This window comes from Lithobates pipiens, unplaced genomic scaffold (genome assembly GCF_037356315.1).
Source record: "Lithobates pipiens isolate NorthernLeopardFrog02 unplaced genomic scaffold, aLitPip1_a1.2 Scaffold_19, whole genome shotgun sequence".
NCBI lineage: Eukaryota > Metazoa > Chordata > Amphibia > Anura > Ranidae > Lithobates > Lithobates pipiens.
Genome location: NW_027507764.1, coordinates 74,153,643 through 74,178,464, shown reverse-complemented (window position 1 = coordinate 74,178,464; position 24,822 = coordinate 74,153,643). Strand labels below are relative to the sequence as shown.

The 24,822-nt window shown below is 43.8% G+C and overlaps 1 protein-coding gene across 1 annotated transcript in view; it reads right to left on the bottom strand.

The window, feature by feature from the left end:
- The window catches only part of LOC143996084 (macrophage mannose receptor 1-like), a 214,390-nt gene that overhangs the window by 51,541 nt on the left and 138,027 nt on the right, over nucleotides 1-24,822 (bottom strand). Inside the window, exons 21-24 of the mRNA XM_077490909.1 lie at nucleotides 22,828-22,942; nucleotides 16,925-17,094; nucleotides 11,436-11,538; nucleotides 1,567-1,802 (exon numbers count right to left, since the gene is read on the bottom strand). Coding sequence (XP_077347035.1) covers nucleotides 1,567-1,802; nucleotides 11,436-11,538; nucleotides 16,925-17,094; nucleotides 22,828-22,942 — 624 coding nt within the window. The remainder of the gene's footprint in view (nucleotides 1-1,566; nucleotides 1,803-11,435; nucleotides 11,539-16,924; nucleotides 17,095-22,827; nucleotides 22,943-24,822) is intronic.

The window sequence follows — 24,822 nt, the reverse complement described above, 5'->3', positions numbered from 1 at the left end:
GAACTACAGGGGATCTGTTCCAGTCAATGCTGTCCCCGCTGCATTCATCACTCCCTCTTGTCCAGATTCCCCTTCCTTATGCTTGTCAGCTACCTGAGCCCACGTGATAAATTGATGGGGCCCAGCCTCCATACAGGAGGACTGGGGGTATACCCTTATTGACAACCTTGCTTCAGTCCACTGCACACTGTGTGCTTTGCTGTACTTTACATCTTCCAGAGTGCTGCACTCTGTATTCTTAGCTGTGAAACATACTGTATATTCTATGCTGCTGCACAGCAAAGGGTTAAAGACTCCAAAATTCATCCACACTGTACAATATGCTGTACATTATATCATTTCACACTTCTGTATACTGTCCTGTACTTTGAGATTTGAGTGATCTTATTTCAAATTGGATTGACATACTGTCTTGTGCCTTCCTTACACACTTTGGAATGCACTGCTCTGTACCCTTTGGTTTTGTTATTTTCATTGAGGGAATTCAACTTGGATGGGGATGGGATGATTATGAGATGCCCAATTGATTGCAAACAGACAATGTAGGGACTGAGAACTATATACATCTCCGGTATATACACAACTTCTCTTCCTCCAGCACATCACTTGACTACTAATCTCACTCTCGAGCACATCAATTGATTCCTCACTTCTAGCACTTTAGGTTAGGCCTTAGCAAATGCCCTTTCAAGGCAGGTACCATGGGCCCCTTTGGTTTAGCAAAAATGTAGGTAGTCCTAGTGCTAGCTGTCTAAATGGCTACTGATCCCTCTTGGCTGCAGCTGTCTCTCCCCACTGCCCGCCACAGTCCACACCACTGGCTCTGCACCCATCTCAGACTGCAACCTCCCAGTCCTCTCATGCGTGCCTCACAGTCCCCCTGACTGTGTGTCACTCACCAGCCCTCCTGGCTGTGACCTGTTGTTCCTCCCTGGAAACTTGCCTTGCAGTGCTCTCCTCTTCTTGCTCCCTTGCCTCCTGTCCAAGAAGCTTCCGTCTGCACCGGAGCCTAGGCCCAAGGTCAACCCCCCCCCCCCCACCCAGACTGGGGGGCTCCCTCAAAGGCCACGACAGCCTAGCACTCAATCTCCAGCTTCCTCCCGAACAACTCCCCCCTAGCTGTGCTGACTCTGAGCATTTGAGGAGGCCTACCCCTGCCCAGGTTGGGGATTGGTGAGGGCTCCTCAGAATACTCCAGACAGCTCCACCTCTCCTCTCCTCCATCCCAGAAGATTCCAGCATGTTCTGGAAAGAAGTGGGAGGTCTCAGGGATGCTGCCTGTGAATCACCCAGCTCTACCTGAGTCACTCCCAACCCAGATCAAAACAGGCTTGGCTGCTAGCCAAGCTTGGAAAAATATCTACACTAAAAAAACTCTGTACACATCCTAGTAACACTAGAGGGTGCTACATTTATGTACCCTGGGCCACTGCACTATATTGACAGCTTGGTTTGTTGGCTGTAGTATTTATATATGAGACCAGAGGAAATCAATACATCTTGTTGCATCTTACATTTTTACTTTTGCAATAGTTTCTGTGTATACTCACAGCATTTCATACTAACCTTGTTATTACTGTAAAGACCAATCCAGAAAGGTTCCTTAAAACTGTCTAGTTGCACTCTTAGAAAGGAAGCCGTGTATGATTCTAAAATGCTAGTAAGTGTGTAGTCCAATTGTTTACACATTCTTTGTGCTTCATCCCACTTCATCTTCGTTTTCTGAAGCTTGTAGCTGGCATCACCAAACTTATACTGGTCTGATAGTGGAGCCACAGTTGTCCTAACAGGCAGGGTAGAGTCTGGAGAGGAGAGAATAATCAAATCAGTCAAATCACTATCAAATTCATACTTGCTGTTGGTACCATATTTTATACAATAGGGAGTAGAAGACTCAAAAAGGGTACTGATCTGTGTATAGAGTATAGGCCATATAAAAATAGGCTATGTCGTGTTAACTGGCAAGGATGTTCCATATTCCGATTGATCCCAAGGTTCGAAGATTTTATTAAACTGGAGGGTGTTATCATGGACAGAGGCCGTCAAATATTCCATCATCCGAATCTCAGCTTTTATTTGTAAAAGTCTAGACCAGTGATGGCGAACCTTGGCACCCCAGATGTTTTGGAACTACATTTCCCATGATGCTCCACTACAATGCAGAGTGCCTGAGCATCATGGGAAATGTAGTTCCAAAACATCTGGGGTGCCAAGGTTCGCCATCACTGGTCTAGACCATGGAGGGGGTGTATTGGACAACCAACATAATGGGATAAGCCTTTTGGCAGCTAAAAGAATGTATGAAATCAGCCTATTATCTTTTTTTGTAACACTGAAAAGGGAAGGCCTAGAAAATAATTTAGGGGATCAAGTGGAAGGGACACATCCACCACCTTTTGTATTAATAGCATTACTTCATGCCAAAAGGGTTGGATCATATAACATTGCCAAAATATATGAAAGAGGGATCCAACATCGGTCCCACACCACCAACAATGTGCCAAGAGCGTGGGATCATATTTGTGAATGATTTCAGGGGTCTTGTACCAGAAAATTAGCACTTGATGGATGTTTCCCTATAGAGAACACATTTTGAGGACTTGAAAGTGGAGGTCCAGATCCTATCCCACACTTGGAGGCTAATAGGTCTGCCTATTAAATGAGTCCATCTCCTCATATATAGATGCGTGATTTTGGTAAGGCGGGTTGACTCATGGAGGATATGGTGGATAGAAGATATTAGATGTAGTTGTTGGGGGCCTTGAGCACACAGGTATTGAAAGGGGGTGGGTTTATCTAAGATCAAGTGTGGGGACAGAGAATGAAAGAAATGTCTGACCTGTAAGTAAAAATGAAAAAGATGTGGGGGGATTCCAAATTTCTCACGCAAAGTATCAAAACTGTGCAATCTTCATAAGATTGGATGAACTAAGTTTCGGAACTGAAACAACGAAGCATTTATGCAAGGGAAAACCCTGCCCAAGGAAAAACTGTCTAGTATGGATGAGTTGAAGAACATATTCATAAGCGGAGGGCATGATGAGATAAGAGAGAAAGTTTTAAGGCATTTATGCCAAATAGAGTAAATTTCACTGGAGCAGTACATTAGCACCTATATATGGGATCCAAGGAGGGAGAGGGAGACCACGCTAAAGAGCATGGGTGCACCGGATATAAAACTCCTTTCTCAATGGTGGCCCAATGATTTGGTGCTTGAAGAGAGAACCAAAAGACAATGGCCCTTAGATGCAAGGCATAAAAATATTTAGCAACATCTGATGCTCCCAAACCACCCCTGGATCTTTTAGCAAGAATCACCAAATTCACTATACGATGTGCCTTGATGTTCCATACACTTTAAAAAAAGTGTTTTTAAAGATGGTATTAATAAAATATAGGAAGACAAAAATGTATAAAGGTAAACTCACATTAGTATATTTTTAATATACTATACAGTCCTAGCAAATAAACTGTACACAGACATATCAACAGCATGAAGGAGGCCCCACTCCCTAAAGATTAACACCTTCTTTCAAGAAGTATATACACATTCTATCAATATACTTAACACATTCAATTCCTTAGCTATCACCATGAAGATAAAGAATTTACTGTTGACTCAGCCTTTTGCAGGAGATTGAAGCTATTTTTCTCACACATGGGGGACAAAGGACATGCTGAGAATCCAGAGCAACGTTTATGGCACTCCCTGCAACTGCAACTGCTGGTATCAGGAGCACAGTCCAGCAGCAAACAGTACAGGTAGGTGCGCCCCCACAACAGGATTCCTTCCATATGAAGTACTATTTCCTGTGGAACAACACAGTTAAACTGAGCAACAGAGCTGTGTTCCATGCTGACTTAAGAACAAGAATGGCTTGAGGCATCACCAATGGTAACGTGGATCAGGCAATTGAATTGACTTCCCAGATGATTCACGCCTATATTGGATTTCAGCAATCAGACTCTCTGGTACATGTGGGTACAGGTAACCATATTCCTCCACTTTTTTCATCACAAGGCACTGTAGTTTGGATAACTTTGGTAGAAGTTTAGGGTCTCCATAGCCAGATAACACTGGAGTACATGGACCACACTTTACAGGATAGCCTGAGATTGTGTCTGGCTTTTGGGAGACGCATGTGAATGAAGAGGATACTTGCACAGCAACATTAGTGATTTTAGTACAGTGAGCCCAATGCTCTTCTTCCAGAGAATTTGCCTGAGAACTTCCAGAGAAGGAACAGGAGAGGAGGAGGTAGGCAATTTAGACCTATTACTGGGAGTACAAGTAGATAAGAGAACATCCTCTTCTACAGGCTCAAATGGCTGTTCGGTTTCACTATCAGTCCATCTCTCCAAAGGACACAGTGTCAGAGAATAAATCAGAAATTCTATCTCACAAGATATCAGAGTCTGACTCTATGGACAGTAGGTCAGGCTTTAAACATGCAGCGGCAGACTTTCCTGACTCCCTTTGTTGCTACAGGTTTCACTGTCCCAACAGGCACACTGCTTTCATTCACATCTGGCTTAACAGGCTCAGCAGCTTTCTCCCTGGGAGGTTCCATCATCAGGGAATGTAGGCGGCCGCGGGAGGTCACTAAGGCACCTGGTTTTGTAGTAGGCACTGTTACAGTAGGCACGGTTGCAGAAGTGGACCCCTCTGCAGAGAAAACAACTGTGGCAGCAACCTCAGGAGCTGCTTCCTTAGCAGCAGTAGCAACACAATTGGCCTAGTTTACTTGCAGCACCCGTGGTGATAAGGCTGACGAGACTACCTCCAGTAGTGATTCCCTGCAGTGGCCACAGGTGATCCAGGGCCTGATATTTGTAGCCAGTCCTGAGCACTTTGAGCATAGCAGCCAAAATGCTTCGTAGCCTCCTGCCGTGTAGAACGCCAGGTTACCTTTGGGGATGAAAGGCATTCCGGTGCCGGTAATAGCTTCTTTCGGCCCAATAGGCCCAGGGATGACACCCAGTGCAAAGAATTTCCAGTCAGCATTGGAAACTCCAAGGTACACCATGCTTCTCTCAAGGTCTCACAGTACATGGACTTAAGATGGCGGTGCGCACAACCGGCCTCCTCCTCTGTAGAGCAGTGACTCCCCCCCCGCCAAGAGATTGGTCCTTCTGCTCAGCAGAAACTTCAGCGCCTGCTTCTTTCTTTCAACAGCGCACCAAAACTCTTCTGGAGTCTGCCTTAACCCATTCAGCACTGGCGTAAAGTGACAAAAGACCAGGCTCTCTCTCAAGAGCAAAAAGACAATTAGGTTCTTCCCCACATGGTTTAAAAGAGCAATAGCTCAGTCTCTGACGTATATAGACATTACTTTCCACTCTCCCACAGAGCCAAATGAAATGTATGTGTGGTTGCAGTCCATTGCTAGGGGTGACCACCACAAAAATAATGCTTTGCCCTACGTTCTGCGCCAAATGTAGCGCCTATACCAGCTTTCCAGGAGCCTGGTGATGACCCTCAGAGGCAGGGAGGGCGGACATACTTCTTCAGTGTGCAGGTTACTAGGCATAGTGGGTGATGAACAAGACAGAAATTGGACACCAGTCACTTATGCTTAAACAAAGAGAAGTTTATTGCTCACAACAGGAAAATGCAGGAGAGAGGGAATAGGGTGCAGGATACCCTTAGTAACGATCATCAAACAGGCAGATGACACTCAGTCAGTAAAGCATGCTGAGATTTATAATAGTAAAAACCCAACAATGCCTATATGCTTGCTGATAGACTGGGTTTCTAGAGCTTCAGGCTTAGCTTTCAAACAGTTTAGAAGTTCACTATAAACACAATAAGCATTCAGCATATAGGTCATACCACTCTATGTCAACTTCTATTGGATACTAGCTACATTTCACAGAGACCTTCTCCATCCCTTATCTCTGTGGTCTACTGAAGGATCACTCTGCATTCATAGGTCTGGCTCCTGGCTCATGAGTTGCAGCATCAGAATCATTTTTATGTACACTGCAAAACTTGTGAAGGCAACTGGGCTGACTCTTTAACAACCTAACCTTTGCTGATCCTCCCCTAACTATTCTGATTGAACCTACTGAAAAAGTAAAGGGGATATGAGGAGGCAGTGGCGTGAACTCCAAATATGACCCAATACAAGGTACCCCAGGCAAGATATGGTCATGTGTTGCAACCAGAGCCAGATCATCCATAAGGCAGCCTAGGCAGAAGTGTAGGGTGCTGTAGATGCCAAGAAGGTTAAGCTAAAACCTTCATGCTCCTGCGGAACATTAGGGGTTGGTGCAATTAGTCAAAGCTGACTTGTAACATTCCAAGAGAGGATGTACTTGTAGGCAGTTGGTTTCTGATGGAACCATGTTAAATACCATGCAAATGAAGAGATGAGGGCTAAATTGCCTCCCTTACATTGGGCCTCATTCTACTTTAACCCTACTTTTATCTGTGCTGTTTCAGAGTGTTTCACCACTAAATTTTGCATGAGTTGTAAAGGCGTACCCCTCTCTTTTTCTCGGGGGTATGGGGGGCCTGAGTGTATTGATACACAGCTCACTGGATTACCATGAAATTATGTATTGTGAGTGGAGATATATTATTTTGCAGTGTCGTTTATTTTCACTGAAATGTATACTTGCCTTTGTTTACATTATGCTAGGCATGTACATGACCAAAACATGTGTTTAGTTTCGTTTGGTTAATCTAGTTATTTAGCTATGTTAAATTTGGTCAATTCATTCAATTCGCATTCAGGATTCATATTTGGAATTTGTTTTTTGTCTTGTTCAATTTTTTGGGGAATTTACCAATTTTTTCAATTAAAAATGTTTGAATCGATAAATTTTTAATCGGTCAAATTGAAAACTTTAGATTTCTTTTTTCAATTTGAATGTGGAAAAGTGAACTAACCATGTGAAATTTGAATGTGGCAAAGTGAACAAAGTGAAAAAAAAATCTTCATCAAATGATTACAATGACTTTAAACCACCTTTGGCTTAACAAAAACAGAATTATATTGAAACGGTACTCTAATAACACACACAGACTTTGATTTCAGAAATATGTTTACAGTTCGAATTCAACTGGAATTTAATGTAAAATTTGATTTAAATTTCAATTTGAATTTCGGAAATTCAGACGAATTTTGTTTCATTATTCTGAGAATTTGGTAGACTTCATTTATACTGAAATATATCCAAATAACAAAATATTTGTCCAAATATATCTCACATGTCTACATTCCGCATCTATACAACCACCTGATGCTAGGAGCAGCACTGGAGTGTCAGTTGGGTCCACCAGAGGTCCCTCTATATAGTATATCATGGAAGACTTCAATTGTTATTTGGACCTGGTCCTAGATAAACACCCCTCTGTTATCTCCTCTCAAGTCCCTCTTGTCCTTATCCTGAATAGACCTGTGCATTTGCTTGGCTGAAGCTGACCAATATGTGTCAGAGATTAAAGACTCAGTGTTTTTCACCTAAATGAATTCTAAGCATTAAGGTGAAAAACCTTCCATGCTGCAGCAGCCCTCCAGGGCCCCCCTTTTACTTACCTGAACCCAATTTTTCCAGCGATGAGAACGAGCACAGCAGTTCCAGCCGTTGTCTTGGGTCCTCATTGGACAGATTGATAGCAGCAGGAGCCATTGGCTACGGTAGCTTCAAGGACTTCCAACCCAAGTAGACCTGTAATGTTATGTTGTTTATTCCTATGTTATTTATAATAAAAGGCTTTGTGGCCATTTAATCTTACTTTGGGTAAAGTGTTTTATTTGGGTAGTGGGAAGGTAGATCTTGAGAGGCAGGCCAGGGGTCATTGGTAATTGTTGACCTCTGATCTACCCTAGTCATGAATAGTTAAATGATTGGTCTCTGAGAACATGCTTTGCTTTGCTGTGAGGATGCTCTTATTTGCACCGTTTGCTATTTTTTTTCTGTAATCTGGAAAGAAATGTGACTGCACCAAAATTATATTGCTTTGGAGCCTGTACTGCTTATTTTATATTAGTTAAATAAAGTTTGTTTTGACATAAAAAGAGCATTTCACCACCAGCGTCCATAACACAAAGTACTCACCAGTTGCCATACATGTAGGAAATGCAGCAATGATAAAAAAAAAAAGTAGGAAGATGCATAGTGGTATCAAAGGCGCTGTTAAACTGTTATTGTTCTATACGATGCTATACAAGTTCACTCGAACCTTAGGTCTTATGCCGTGTACACACGGCCGGACTTTGACAGCAAAGGTCCGACAGAACAAATCGGTTGGACAATTCGACCGTGCGTCGGTTTCATCAGACCTTTGCTGTCGAAAAATCAGATGGACTTTAGATTTAAAGCATGTTTCAAATATTTCAGACTGACTCGAGTCCGGTCAAAAAAATCAATTCATCTGTATGCTAGTCCGACGGACTAGGGCAGCTATTGGCTACTGGCTATGAACTTCCTTATTCTAGTCCGGTCGTACGTCATCACGGTCGAATCCATCTGACTTTTGGTGTGATTGCGTTGACAAGTCCGATTCAACGGAAGTCTGTCAAAACTCCAACGGAAAGTCAGACGGAATTCAGTCCGTCGAAAAGTCCACTCGTGTGTACATGGCAAAACTTCTCTTATTGCTCGTACGTTTAGCAGATGATGTGCTGCTTAGGAACAACAGCAGCTGTAGCTGGCAGTGCATGGGCATGAATATCTACAGCAAAGCATTGGTTTAATTGGGTAAGTAAATAAGATGTTATATTAACCTTTATGGCTTTTCGTGCTCTCACCAGACAGACCTGAAGAACTCTAAAATATGAATGCGAGGGCATTCTAAGGTGACATACGGCTTTAATTATGGATCTGTTTAAAAGTTGTAAAGTTCATTTGTAGCCAAGTCCTTTTTTAAACTTAGAAATATGTTTGGGAAAGGTTAAAACATCTGTCAGTCTCTCTGAGGCCCCATCAGGGCTATTCACCTCCTCTGTATGTGGTGACCATTTTTGCATTGATAGGAAATTTAAATCTAAATACACTCATAACAGCAAGAGAAATAGAGAGGGAATCTGCCTATAGAGAACCTGTTCCAAATACTAGTATCTAAGAGGAGATTTCCCTTGCTTTGGAGAAATTTCCTCTCATTTCCTGTTGGTGTCTGAAAGTGAAATGAAATCTGGTCAACAGGACACAGATAAAAAAAAAGAAGCCACTCCTTTTCCCTTACTCTATCCAAAATGGAAAAGGTATAAAAACTGTTTTGGCCAGAGATACACCTTCAATAAATGTTTTGCGTGCTGTGCCACTTTTGTGTTCATTTTACCTAAACAATGCAAAGTATACGGTAGATGCAAAAGTGGAGTCTCCATAACATTGCCATGACGATGGAGGATTATCTGTTGAAGTTGGCCTCTAGCACATGAGTTATCTGGATTCATCAGCCAGTAAAAGGAGAGTCTGAAAGTGGATACTGTTAAACTGTTACCGTTTAATAACCTAAATGTGTATAAAGTCTTTGGGACCCAGTAAGTGCTTTGATTTAGTGCTCGTGTACACTGCAGCTCAAAAACGCCTATTTTACAGGCCTTTGTGTCCATGCACAGGTGTTTACAGGTGTTTCAAAGCAGAAAAAATAATCCATCACTTGCGCATTCTCAAGAAATATGCAAATGCACAGAAAAACACACGTTAATGCTAGATGCGTTGATTGGGGGGGCATCACTCGCGCCCGTGCAATGGCGCAATCCCGATGCGCTTGTATCACCCGGATACGGCACATCTCCAATTGGCAGGAGGGCTCTGTGATTGGCCTGCCTGATCACATGACGGCTGTGTCCAATCACAGCCATCATGTGATGTAAATACAGAGGTGGATGCTAGGCAATCGGCTCTCCTCTCCTCGCACAGAAGTTGTCAGTGAGGAGAGGAGAGCGGATCACTGCAGCCATCTGGTGATCAGCGAGTATGGTTACTCGCTGATCACCAGTCTAGTGTCCCCACAATGTAAAAAACACAGAGTAAACACACATGTCCCCAAAACACATGTCCCTAAAACCAGTGTTGGTCATCTTACTTTAAAAAAGTAATCAGTTAAGTTACAAATTACTTCTCCCAAAAAGTAATTGCATTAGTAACTTGGCTACATTGGAAAAGTAATTAGTTACTCAGCAAAGTAACTGTGACAAGGGTGGTAGTGGTGGTACTTGAGGGGGTGGCAGCGGTGGTTCTTGGGGGGTGGCATTGGTGGTGGTGTACTTGGGGAGTGGCAGTGGTGGTGGTGTACAGTACTTGGGGGGGTGGCAGCGGTGGTACTTGGGGGGTGGCAGCGGTGGTGTACTTGTGGGGGTTGCAGGCAGCGGTGGTGCCATTCTCTCCCACCACCACCTCTGCCTCTTACTGATCCCAACCCCCACCACCACTGATCTCATCCCTACCATATCCCCCACATCACCTCTGTTTTAGAAGTGATGGTGGGTGGGTAGGGATAGGATCAGTAAGAAGCAGAGGTGGTGGAGGACTTGGGATGGATCGATTGCACTGCAATTCGAATTGTCAGACAGTCACTTACTTGAATGCCTCCAGGGATGCCTTTCCTCATGGGGAGAGAGACCCTCCCCTTCACTCGATTGGTGTCAGCTGGTCAGCTGACTTCATTTTTCAGTGTCCGCCCCGCCTCCCTACATTCTCTCTCTCTGGATAGGCGGGGCGGGATGGGGTGGTCCAGACAGTCTCTCTGAGTCTCAGCCTCTTCTCATCTCAGTGGAGAAAGCCCCCCTCCCGCAGCGGAACGAACGGCCACGGCGGGCCTCCCGGGTGATAGATGTAATTGCGGTAACGCCGCCCAAGTAATGGGAACTGAGTTACCATGAGGGAAAGAGTAATCAGTTAGATTACTAGTGACCCTCTAAAGTAACTGCGTTAAGTAACTCTGTTTATTTTAACTGAGTTACGTACATCACTGCCTAAAACACATGTCCCCAAAACACACGTCCCCACATAGTAAAAACACCTGTCCCCCACATATGTAGCAGTAAAATCACATGTCCCAATAATTATATGCACACATATGTCCATGATCACCTGCACACATCTGTACATGATCATTTGCGTACATATGTCTGTGATCACATGAACCAATTATTTTTACCAAAAGCATGTAGCAGAATACATTTTGGCTTAAATTTATGACAAAATTAGATTTTATTGGATTTCTTTTAAAATAGAAAGAAAAAAATATTGTTTTTTTTTACAAATTTTCGTTCCTTTTTTGCTTATATCGCAAAAAATAAAAAACAAAAAAAGTCGTGAATAAATACCACCAAAAAAAAACTTTGTATTTGTATTTGGGTACAGCATTGCATGAACGCACAGTTGTCATTGAAAGTGCAAGAGCGCTTAAACCTCAAAATTGGTGTGGGAAGGAAGGGGGGCGAAAGTGGCCGGTATTGATGTGGTTAAAACAGTCTTACCTTCGGACTTCTGGCAAATGAATCCTTTCTTCAGTTCACAGTCTTCTTCGGTCCAGGACCCAGCATCCATTACTGCACCCACTTTCATAGCCACACAGTCAATCTACAAGGAAACATTACCATGGGCAGACTTACCAAAGGCAAAACAAAAGCCTTAAAACATGAATTCAGCCATCACAACTAAGGATTGGTACAGTGCAATATACTACATTTTGGTTCTGCGGTTTAGATAAACTTTAAAGGAATCCAATAATAAGTAAACCACGTAGGATTCAATTGCTAAGCTCTGATAATGATGTGTAGAGGCGTAACTAGAACCTTCAGGTAGACATGTGTAGAATGAAAAAATTTGTTTTGTTTCGATTCGTTATATACATAAATTTGTTTAGTTAAATTTGTTTAACCCGTTTAATTCCTTTTCGGGAATTTGTTTTGTTTATACGATTTGAATTCTAATTCCAATCGATACGAATAGTTTTCAAATAAATTTCGAATAGTATAGTAGAAAAGTTTTTCTATTTCCAAAGAGAATAAAATAGAAAATAAAGGAATGGAATCCAAACAAAAATAGAATAGAAAATAATATAACAGAAAATAAAATAGAATATAATAAAGCAAAACAGAACAAAAAGGAATAGTAACTAAAATAACACAATAGAATGGAATAGAATAGAATAGAATCAAATAGAATTAGAAAAAAATATATAGTCACTTTATTTGAGTTTTTGCACTTCTTCTAACTTCTAGCACTTGCTACTGTATCATATGTGTATCACTATGACACTTTGATCCACATTATTTATTTAATAATTGTTGTTTGACATCAATATTAATTATTTACTATAGGGAACATATAGCGTGTTTATAATAGCAATTTTATGGTGTAATATCGCTTTTTATTCTTTATTCACCCCCAGATCACCCACTCCCCCCCTTTCTTCCCTTGTCTTTCCCCCTTTCCCCATACAGCGCAGCACTATTATACATTTACCTATCCTTATTAGGGTTAGAGTTTTTCCCTTCACCAGTGCAATTAGCAGTAGCCCATCTTCCCTTTACATCACACCCATAGGGTTTAGCGCAGAGGTACTATATACAATACATCTCTCAGAATCTAATAATAATCAAAGTATGTAGGGTTCAATTGCTGACCTCCTTTTGTATCTGGCTTCAAAAATCTAGTAGTAGTAAAGTCACTCCTGGGCATCAGCACACGGATAGGCCTCTGTGCACGCATCAATATGTAGTTTTGTCTTTTCTATCTTTGATAATTACTTCGCAGCTGTGTTTTGGTAAGGTTTTTTTTTTTTTTTTTTTCTTGTAATTGTAATTTTGATTCAATATGTTCTCTTTGATTTATTTAATAAGAAAAAATATATTTTTCTATTGATTCTATTTGATTGTTTAAGTTCTTATTGTAATAATATATTGATTTATGTATATTTACTCATTTGTTCTATTACATATATTCGTTTTTCATTGTTTAACAGTCTCCACATACATTATCTCTTGAGGAAGCTCTGTAGAGCGAAACATGTTGAGAGAGTGGTAGCAACCGTGTACAAATATATCCGCAGCGAATTAGTAGATTGTTCTTACAAGTCTGTTTTTATGTAATTTGTAAATCGTTTTTTTATATGTCTCTTTAATTAATTTTGTAATAATAAAAGTATATTTGTAATTTTTAACATACAAATTTGGTACTACTATCTTATTGGTATAGACACTTTTAAAGTCCCGAGGCATGTGACCTCCAGTCCCTTTTCTTTTTCTAATACATTTAGGGATGTGGTGTCCTGGTTTGACTCCTCTTTTCTGAATTTGTTTTTTTCTGATATCCATACTAGTTCCGGGAGAGATTTTGGAGCTGTTATGGCAAGTACCTCTCCGGTCTGTTTATCAGATTAGGTTGGAGGGCAGCATGAGTGAGGAGCAGGGGTCGCATTAACGTTACGTTTATTGAAGAGGACCAATCACAACTGGACTTCAACAATTAAAATAATTAGCCTTCAATAACCATAGTTGTGCAGGTTTTTAATATATATCCTGTATTTACTTTGAGAAGGGTGCTCCATTGAAGAAATACACCCACTCTCCTCTGTTGACTTTGATGACTGTTACTGGCTATTTGTGAATATCTGTCAGACATATAAAACCTTTAAGGGGATCTCTGCATATGTGTAAGGCCGGGTTCACACCGCTGCGATGCGGGAACGCCGCGAATCCGCGGCATTTTCCCGCATCGCATTACTCCCGCCGGCAGTTCACACTGCCCTATGCGGACGGCTGGGAGTGTCAATGATATGTTAATGACACCCCCAGATCCGTCCGCATATCGCAGTGCGATCTGCAGACTCGCACAGGAATCGGATCGCATGGTGTGAACCCCATGCGATCCGATTCTGTCGCGGACCAAAAAATGGGTCCCGTGCGAGTTTGCTGCGGGAGCGATGCAAATTCAGCCATACTATCTGTATGGCTGAACTCGCATCGCTACGGAGATCGGATGTGATTTGCGGTGCGAATCATATCCGGATCTCCCCCCGCAGCAGTGTGAACCCAGCCTAAGAGCGCACTTTCTTTGTAGATGTTTTTGGTCAGATGAGGACTGTCCAATAAGCCACTCCTAAGCATTAGTAGCAATTGTATCTAGTTATGGATCCCTGTAGATGTGGACATTGTTTGATAGTCAGTGTTAATTTAGTTGACTAAAACATTTTAGTTGACTAAATTAATATTATTTAATCGACTAAAATGTGACTAAACTAAAACAATTGAGATGACTAAAATACGACTAAAACTAAAATACCATTTTAGTCAAAAGACAGACTAAAACTAAATTGAAATTTGACTTTAAAATTAACATTGGTCTGTAGAGCATGTTCATACCTCCTACCCAAAAATAATAACACATGGAATTTTTCACTCCAGCAGTATATAATGAGTTTGGAAATTGTAGAGAAATGTTAACTAATGCATTACAATTTAATTACACCCATTCAATTTTAGACGACTAAAATTAGATTTAGTCAACTAAAATGTACTGGAGATTTAGTCGACTAAATACGACTATAATTAAAACAATTGCAGAAGACTAAAATGGGACTAAAACTAAAATGCCATTTTAGTCCTAAGACTTATGCCGCGTACACACGATCAAACAAGCGGGTGGAAGTCCGGCAAACTGAAGTCCGCCGGACAATCCCCCCGTGTTTAGCCTCCGGCATACTTTTTTGACCCGAAAGTACGACGGACTTAGAAAGTGGTTTTGCACTTCAACCTTCCCGCCGGACTCGCATTTCGGCGGACAATCCGGCCGTGTGTGTGCCAGTCCGCCGTACTTTTGAAATGAGCGGACTTTTCCCACCCGGAGAAAAGTCCGCTCATTTCGAGCGGGTCTCCAGGTAGGCGGGGGCCGGCGAAGGAGACGTCGCTGGCCCCGCCACCTGGTATGGACTTAAAGGGGAACCCCAACGCCGAAAAAAAGCGGCGTGGGGTCCCCCCAGGTCCACGTCAGACCCTTGTCCGAGCACGCTACCCGGCCGGCCAGGAAAGGGGGGACGAGCGAGAGCCCCCCTCCTCCTGAGCCGTACCAGGCCGCGTGCCCTCAACATGGGGGGTGCCTTGGGGAAGGGGGGGCCGCGCGGCCCCCCCACCCCAAAGCACCTTGTCCCCATGTTGATGAGGACAAGGGCCTCTTCCCGACAACCCTGGCCGTTGGTTGTCGGGGTCTGCGGGCGGGAGCCCCCGGATACCGGCCCCCCACCCTATGTGAATGAGTATGGGGTACACTGTACCCCTACCCGTTCACCTGTAAAATAAAGTACGAAAAAAACACAACACACAAGATAAAATACTTTATTGCACAGCTCCGGGGGTCTTCCGTCTTCGGGGGCCTTCTCGCCGGACTCCTCCACTATCTTCTTGTAGCTCTTTTACTAGCGGAGGAGCCCGGCTTTCTTCCTCGCCGCCGCCCTCTTCTTCCGACTTCAGGGGTCTTGTCCCCCTCTTCGATTCTTCTGCCGGGCCACCGCGCCGTCTTCTAGCTCTTTTACAGGCGGTGGCCCGGTCTTCTGTCGCCGCTGTCGCCGCCGCCGCCTTCTGTTCTTCTGTTCTTCTTCTTCTCCAGATGTTGCCTCGTCGAGTCCTCCGCTCACAATGACGGGGACCGGGCACGCGGCGACTTATATAGGGACATCCCGGATGATGTCCCCGCCCATTATGGTGTCACAGTCCCAGCATCCTCTGGGACTGTGACACCATAATGGGCGGGGACATCATCCGGGATGTCCCTATATAAGTCGCCGCGTGCCCGGTCCCCGTCATTGTGAGCGGAGGACTCGACGAGGCAACATCTGGAGAAGAAGAAGAAGAGAAGAACAGAAGGCCGCGGCGGCGACAGCGGCGACAGAAGACCGGGCCACCGCCTGTAAAAGAGCTAGAAGAAGGCGCGGTGGCCCGGCAGAAGAATCAAAGAGGGGGACAAGACCCCCGAAGTCGGAAGAAGAGGGCGGCGGTGAGGAAGAAAGCCGGGCTCCTTCGCTAGTAAAAGAGCTACAAGAAGATAGCGGAGGAGTCCGGCGAGAAGACCCCCGAAGAAGGAAGACCCCCGAAGCTGTGCAATAAAGTATTTTATCTTGTGTGTTGTGTTTTTTTGTACTTTATTTTACAGGTGAATGGGTAGGGGTACAGTGTACCCCATACTCATTCACATAGGGTGGGGGGCCGGTATCCGGGGGCCCCCTTATTAAAGGGGGCTCCCGGATTCCGATAAGCCCCCCGCCCGCAGACCCCGACAACCAACGGCCAGGGTTGTCGGGAAGAGGCCCTTGTCCTCATCAACATGGGGACAAGGAGCTTTGGGGTGGGGAGGCCGCGCGGCCCCCCCTTCCCCAAGGCACCCCCCATGTTGAGGGCACACGGCCTGGTACGGCTCAGGAGGGGGTGGGCGCTCGCTCGTCCCCCCTTTCCTGGCCAGCCGGGTAGCGTGCTCGGACAAGGGACTTATGTGGACCTGGGGGGACCCCCACGCTGATTTTTTTCGGCGTTGGGGTTCCCCTTTAAGTCCATACCAGGTGGCGGGGCCCGCCTACCTGAAGACGCGCTCGAAATGAGCGGACTTTCCTCCGCGTGTGTGGGCGAGTCCGTTCATTTCAACAGTAGGGCGGATAGAACGGCGGACTTAGTACGCCGTATTAGTCCGCTGAAAAAGTACCGTGTGTGGGCAAGTAGCCCGTTCGGAAAGTCCGACGGACAGTCTGGCGGGAAGTTCGCCAGACTAAGTCCGTCGGATAGTCGGCTACGTGTGTACGCGGCATAAGGCTAAAACGAAATCGAAATTTGCTGCCAAAATGAACACTGTTGATAGTTCAATTACACTAATTTAATTTGTTGCTCTCATCATATTTGTGGTCCTCATAACTACCTCTAAAATTCCCAAAAAGTGAGTTCAAACAAACCAAGTTGACCCATCAACGTTTACAACTTACCTTTTCATGATTTCTATAATAATAATAGCCAGAGGATGGATGACCTTTGGCCCAGTTGGTATAATACACTCCAGTCTGGTCTGTCCATCGATATCTCCTATCCCAACTGATATCATTCAATCCAATCCAGACAGGATTTTTAAAATCTCTTAAATTGTAAGTCAGGAAAGCTGGAAGAAAACAGACCATTTAGAATAGATGAATGGTATTTAAATCTACAAAGGTAGAACAGACATCATGATCCAATTGCCATGGAATGACATGCGTTATTGTCCAGGAACATGGATAGGAGGTGTGAAAGTTGTGGAATCACCCTGTTCAAGTTTCTTAGTTGCCAAATTACCCCACCCCCCCCCCCCCCCTCCCAAAAAAAGAAGAAAAAAAAACATTTTGAATTAAAGTGGTAGTAAAGGTTGCAACAAAAAACAACTCTCCCTGTAAGGTAAAGGCATAGTGTGCTAGTATGCATTGAAAACTAGCACATTATGAAAAACTTACCTTGAAACAAAGCCCTCCAGTGTCACCACTGCAGAGGCTTCCATCTTCACCCAGTTTTCTGTCTGGGTATGCGGGCTGTGGCCGAGCCACTATGACGGCACTCCTGCACATGTGCATGGGAGTCACAGCCACAGCACAGAGCTCTAAAGGAAACGACAGGGGCAGAGGCATAGCTTGAAGCTTGTGGGCCCTGATGCAAAAGTTGACCTGCCCCCCCCCCCACTACTTACAACAAGCGTGCAATGCACGGCAAGATACTCAAAGTGGCTTAAGTTTTGAGTCCCCAGAGTTCCTCTTTACATCAGAGGACAGGGATCACCGCTGGAGAATCAGAGGACAGGGATCACCCCTGGAGAATCAGAGGACAGGGATCACCCCTGGAGAATCAGAGGACAGGGATCACCCCTGGAGAATCAGAGGACAGGGATCACCGCTGGAGAATCAGAGGACAGGGATCACCGCTGGAGAATCAGAGGACAGGGATCACAGCTGGAGAATCAGAGGACAAGGATCGCAGCTGGAGAATCAGAGGACAGGGATCACAGCTGGAGAATCAGAGGACAAGGATCACAGCTGGAGAATCAGAGGACAGGGATCACAGCTGGGGAATCGGAGGACAGGGATCACAGCTGGGGAATTGGAGGACAGGGATCACAGCTGGGGAATCGGAGGACAGGGATCACCGCTGGGGAATCGGAGGACAGGGATCACCGCTGGGGAATCAGAGGACAGGGATCACCGCTGGGGAATCAGAGGACAGGGATCACCGCTGGGGAATCAGAGGACAGGGATCACCGCTGGGGAATCAGTGGACAGGGATCACCCCTGGTGAATCAGAGGACAGGGATCACCCCTGGAGAATCAGAGGACAGGGATTACCCCTGGAGAATCAGAGGACAGGGATTACCCCTGGAGAATCAGAGGACAGAGATCACCGCTGGAGAATCAGAGGACAGGGATCACCCCTGGAGAATCAAAGGACAGGGATCACCCCTGGAGAATCAGAGGACAGGCATCCCTGACAGGGCTGAAATTACATTCCTTTACACACAGTCTGTCAGTCTTCATAGGGTGTATCTGTTTTTTTTTTTGCCGTTTTGACCTGTGAAATTCTCTGGTCAGAAAGGCAGTGTAGTTGAAGTAGTCAGATACATGATGATAAAAATGCAGGGTGCAGCGCTAGTCCAAATAATTTTCCCTATAATATGACAAAAGGAAAAAATAAACCAAATACTGAATTGGTGAAAAAAGTAAAAAATTATAAAACTAAAGTAAAATTCCAACACAAATCTCTAAAGAATCATGAGCAGTGCAATCACCAATAAAGCACTAGTGTGCCCAAATGCATATAATATACATATAGTGAATACTAAGGAGCCTTGCAACGAACATTTATAGGTGCAATGACATTATACACAAACAATAAAATTCTCAGATACATATAGTGAAAAAAGTCTGAGAAAAAAAATGAAAGCAAAGTCCCAGGAGTGATATTGAAAAACTAAAAATTTGAAGCACAGTCCAAAGCAGATAATCTTGTAATAAAAACGTTAGCCAGTGGTGAATTTTCACATAAATGCTCAAACGTATTGCACTTACACTGCACATAGAAAGTTTTATCATGTAAGTGCAATACATTTGAGCATATTATATTTTTTACACAAATACTACACTATGGGATTCCTTCTTGTTTATGTTTCCGAGTGACACGGAGTTAGCGGATTCAGACATCTTTACAGTTTTGGAGACCAAATTCCCTGGGTTCGGTGAGACGGCCACAGTGGTCTTTTCAGTTGGTAAGGAGATTTGGGTGCAAAGCCTTTTTGGAGGAGGGATCTTTCTGCATGATTATTTGACATCTTTATTTTCATCTATATGAAAATCCACTGGCTAACTTTTTCATTACAAGATTATCTGCTTTGGACTGTGCTTCAAATTTTAAGTTTTTCAATATCACTCCTGGGACTTTGCTTTAGTCTTTTTTCCTCAGACTTTTTCACTATATGTATCTGAGAATTTTAATGTTTGAGTATAATGGCATTGCACCTATAAATATTCGTTGCAAGGCTCCTTAGTATTCACTATATGTATATTATATGCATTTGAGCACATTAATATTTTTATACTAGTGCTTTATTGGTGTATGCGCTGCTCCTGATTCTTTAGAGATTTGTGTTGGAATTCTACGTTTGTTTTAGGATTTTTCACTTTTTTCACCAATTCAGTATTTGGTTTATTTTTTCCTTTTGTCATATTATTGGGAAAATTATTTGTACTAGCGCTGCACCCTGCATTTTTATCATCACGTATTTGAGTTTTGTATTATAGACTTTGGTGCTGGCAGCTTTACTACTTGAGTTATTTCTAGTTTATTATATATATTTCATTAATTTCTAGTGCAGTGCTGACCTACAGGTTCTTTTTACTATTTTAGTAATCAGATACACCCTGTGCAGATCGTGACTAACTGGCTATGTTGTAAAGGAATGTGATTTTAGCCCTGCGGAGGAGGAGCCGTATAGAGTGCGGTAATAGGAAAGGAGTTCAGCAGCCAGGCAGGGGGTGGTCAGGGGGCTTTGGGGGGGTGCAACTTAGATCTGGGAGGGCAAAGCCATGTGACACAAAATCTGGAGCCTGCAGCCCTTCAAGGGCCCCCCGATGAGGTGTTAAGGAATTTGTTTTAGCAATTTCTGAAGGTTTCTCTGTCAGTGTTGGCAGGTGTTGGGGGAAGGTCACCTCCCGGAGGTGTGTATCTTTTCCCCAATTGTCAGGGAAGTGGGGTAAGTAGACATCTCTGGGTGGGTTACAGAGAATCCCAGCTGGTGACTAAGGGACACTGAGCAGTGTCATACCTCACCAGTGACATCGGTCTCATCGTGGCTACAGGATGGCACTCTCCTCTTACCTCGCTGAGCTCGGTTACCATTCCATGTTGCCAGCACACAGCACTGACACTTCCCCATCCTGGGCTGTTCTCACCTCGTGCTCCTCTCCATTCAGGAGATTTCTCACAGCTTCTCTCCAGCCAATGGGAACAGATGGGTGTGGACTGTGGGAGGCAAGGTAGAAGCCCAGTACTGGAGCGTGGCTGTGGGGCCCCAGGGCAGATTAGAGCTGGATTTTGTGGAGGATATGATAATATGACAGGGAGGCTGCAGGGGCCCCCTGGAGCTAGGGACGGGGTTGCGACTGTGACCCCTTATGCTATGCCCATGGGCAGGGGTATGCCATCACGGCTGCTGCTTGAAAAAATATCTATTAATGGTGCATGTTTAGGAGATTTTCATTTAACCTACAAGTAAACTTTATCTGTTAGATTGTAAACTCTTCTGAGCAGGGCCCTCTTAATCCTCTTGTATTTTATTGTATTGTAACTGTATTGTCTCTATTTTATATTGTAAAGTGCTGCATAAACTGTTGGCGCTATATAAATTCTGTATAATAATAATAATTATAAGCTTACCTGTAGGTAAAGATATATATTATATACAATGAATACAATTTTTATTTTTACTTTGCTGCACCTTGTCACGGTTTCAAAAGGCTTAGCTCTCATCCAGCGTTTTCACTTATGCAGATTGAGGGGTTTTGGGATGTCTGTTCTAAATGGAGAAAACAGGTTTTGCTGTTTTCTCCAGGATTGGTAACACCTGCATTGGATCCAGATTTAACAGGAAACCAGCATGTTGATGATTGTGCCAGTGTGCACAGACGTTTGAGTCAACGGGCAGTCTATAGTTCAGGGCTCCTACCCCTACAGATAAGCTGCTGCAGGGGCATCATGTGTGAAGAGACACTGGGAGAGTATCTACCCTAGTCTCATGGAGAGGCAACTTATGCCGCGTACACACAACTGGACTTTCCGACGGTCTTCCCGCTGGAGTTCCAACGGACTTCCGACCGAGCGGACTTGCCCACACACACGGACGGACCAAAGGCCATTAATTTTGAACGTGATGACGTATGATGGGACTAGAAAACGAAGTTCAATAGCCAGTAGCCAATAGCTGCCCTTACGTCGTATTTGGTCCATCGGACCAGCATACAGACGAACGGTTTTCCCAACAGAAATTGATTCCGTCGGACAGATTTGAAACATGTTCTATTTCTAGGTCCGTTTAAATTTTTGAATAAAAAAGTCCAATGAAGCCCACACATGATCGTAATATCCGACGGAATGATTCAGTCTGACCTTTTCTGCCAGAAAGTCTGGTCGTGTGTATGCGCCATTAATCTTAGCAAACTGAGTGGAAAATCTGGTGCAACTCTGCATAGAAGCCAATCAGCTTCCAGTTTATTTTAGCTTAATTGAACAAGCTGAAGTTAGAAGCTGATTAGCAAACATGCACAGCTGCACCATATTTTCGTACTTTCCAATTTTAGTAAATCAACCCCAATGTGCAACTATGCAGGAGTCTATACAGCTTAGGTGGGGCAAGTTTGTTTATCACAAAGCTGTATATAATATTGTGGTAAGTGTGTGCAGAGAGGCTCAGGGACTAGGAAGTCCGGATAGCCCAGAAACTGGAAAATGTCTGGTTTGTTGTTGTGATGCTGAAACCCCCTGTGTATAACCTGTGTATTTTGAACTTTATTTTGGAATTAAAGGGGGTGAAAAGCCCTGAAATATACTGGACTGAAAGGGATTGTAAAGGTAATAATATATATATATATATATATATATATATATATATATATATATATATATATATATATATATATAAAAAACAACAAACATGTCTATACTTACCTGCTCTGTACAATGGCCCCAAACCTTCTCTTCTTGGGTCCCCCACCAGCGCTCCTGGCCCCTCCTCTCTGTCCAGTGCTCCCACAGGAAGCTGCTTCCCATGGGGGCACTTGTGTGTTTGTGTGTGTGTGTTCACTTCCGAGGCCTGTTGCTGCCTCCATTGACACAGACAGCGAGGCTCGGCCCGCCCTTCCGCTCCCTCATCACTGCCTTTGATTGACAGCAGCAGGAGCCAAAGGTGCCCATGTAAAGCCAGTGAGACCCGAAAGTGAGGGGAGAGAAGAGCTGCAGTTATGCACAGCACTGGACTGAATAAGGGCTCAGGTAAGTAAAAAGGGGGGGGGGGATGCTGATGCTTGAACATTTTTCACCTTAATGCAAGGACCACTTGAAGTTGATCAAAAGCCTCAAAAGCCCCCCACAATATATATGGGATTCGGTCCTAATGGAAGTGTTTATATAAGGCAGAAAGCATTGCATCTCCAAAAGTGTCTTCTGGACAAAACCCTTCCAATAATATCTACATATCTTTTGGAAATACAAGGGTTGGTGGCTGTATGGGCACATGGATTGTTAAGGTAGGTACAATCTCTAAACACAGCCCAGTCCAAAACCTTGAAGAAAATCAGAACAACCTACTGACTTATTTTATTACCTTGTACCAAGTCATCATGTATGCTGGCAAGATTTCCTTTCAACAGTTGACATGCTGACCTTCCGTGCTCCCAGTCCACCAAATCATCCTCTTCTTCGCCAAATATTTTATAACACTACAACAGACAATGTGGCAGTTATTCAATTGCAATAAAATATACCTTATAGAGTCAAGGCCGCTATTTTGTGTGTCAGTCTTTTCAGAGCAAGCAGTCTATCTATATACCGGGGAAAATGGCAAGGTGAATATTGCTTCAGCACCTCAAATACAGAACTGTCCATCATTTAAACCAAATCACTTTGTTCCTTTCTTTCCAGTTGTCATTCCTGTTGATCCGATTTCCAGACCTCTATAAAAAAAATTACTATTTAAAGTATATCTTCTGTAACACCCTTCTAGTTAGGTGCTAGTAAATTTAGTTCTGGCTCACTGTATCCAGTGGAGCTGCTGTCTGTTAGGCAAATTTAGTTTTGCCTTACTGGATCCCGTGTGGCCGTTTCCTTATTTCAAGTCTGCTCGATGTTTCACTTGCTGCAGGTTTGATTGCAACCAAACCGACTTTAGGCTCCTTTCACCATTGTACGACCCCAAAGTCTCATAACTTTGGAGTGCAACTTTGGTGCAACTTTAATGCAACTTTAGCATGCAACTTGGATACCACTTTGGCTTTGAACAATGATAATGGACAACTGTTTCACAACTGTCACATGTAAAACATTTAGGTGCAAAGACAAATGGAAAGAAGAGCACACAGGCCTCTGGTGCAGAACCCTTTATTCAATAAATAGAAATGTATATAAAATCAGTACACTTACAAACGTAAGCAGATACAGCGTCTCTGAACCAGGTTAGCGGCATATACTTCAGGAGACAAGGTGTACATGTCGACGAGAGGGCTAACACTAACAAGTCTATGGCCCTCAAGTCGCATGAAAGTCATACCAAATTAGTACATTAACTACTTTGAAGCTGCATAGATATAAACGGTATTCATTGGAAAACATGGGGTGTGACTTGTCATGTGACTTTGATGTCCAAAGTCTCATGACGAGTGGCACAAGTAGGAATAGAACCTTAAGGTCTACGCTCCCACATTTAGGTCCCCCCATTCAGTGTGTTCCACTGAGAGTGCAGGCCAGGCTAGGAGTACACCTGAAGGCTGGGTTCACACTAGTGTGAATTGGATGTGTGTTTCCCCCACATCCAATTCACATGACAGGAGCCGTCTCATACATCTCAGTGGTGGCTGCAGAGAGGATTGCACAGGGGTCCTGTGCATCTTTGGCTTCAGGCAAAAATTATGGCCTGATTCGTCCCTGAAACGGAGAACAGGGATGCACACTGGACCCCCTGCTGTGAGCTGTGTTGGCACTAAGTGTGAACTCAGCCTGACTCCATGTAATACACAAAACAAGTAAAGAAAAATCTCAACCACTGCACACCATACAAGCCTAGTGTGAAATAGGTGATAATAGTATCAGCCTAACTTCATTAAGGCCACACAGGGATGGAGTCGCGTTGGCACTAAGTGTGAACCCAGTCTGACTCCATGTAATCCACAGAACAAGTAGAGAAAATCTCACCACTGCACACCATACAAACAATAGGTGATAGTAGCCTCATCCTAACTTCATCCAGGCCACACATGGATCGAGCCTCAGTGCAGTTAGGCTGAGGCTTCTACACCTATTACACTCTGGGTGTATAGTGTGCGGTTGGTAGCTGAGATTTTTCTCTACTTATTCAGAGGTTTTATTCCCCAACTACTTTATCCAAAGCTAAATTTAAAAAATGTGGCTTTAGATAAACTCTAAAATTCAAAAGTGGTATGCCACATAATCGTTCATCCAACCTTGTAATTTTACGGTTGCTGTTTCCAGTCCGTTGCAGGCATTTGACAATTACAAGCCAGCAGAAGGAACCACAGTGTGCAGTAGGATGAGCTTCTATTCGACACACACATGGAAATGTTAGATGCCTGCAGTGGCCGGGGAT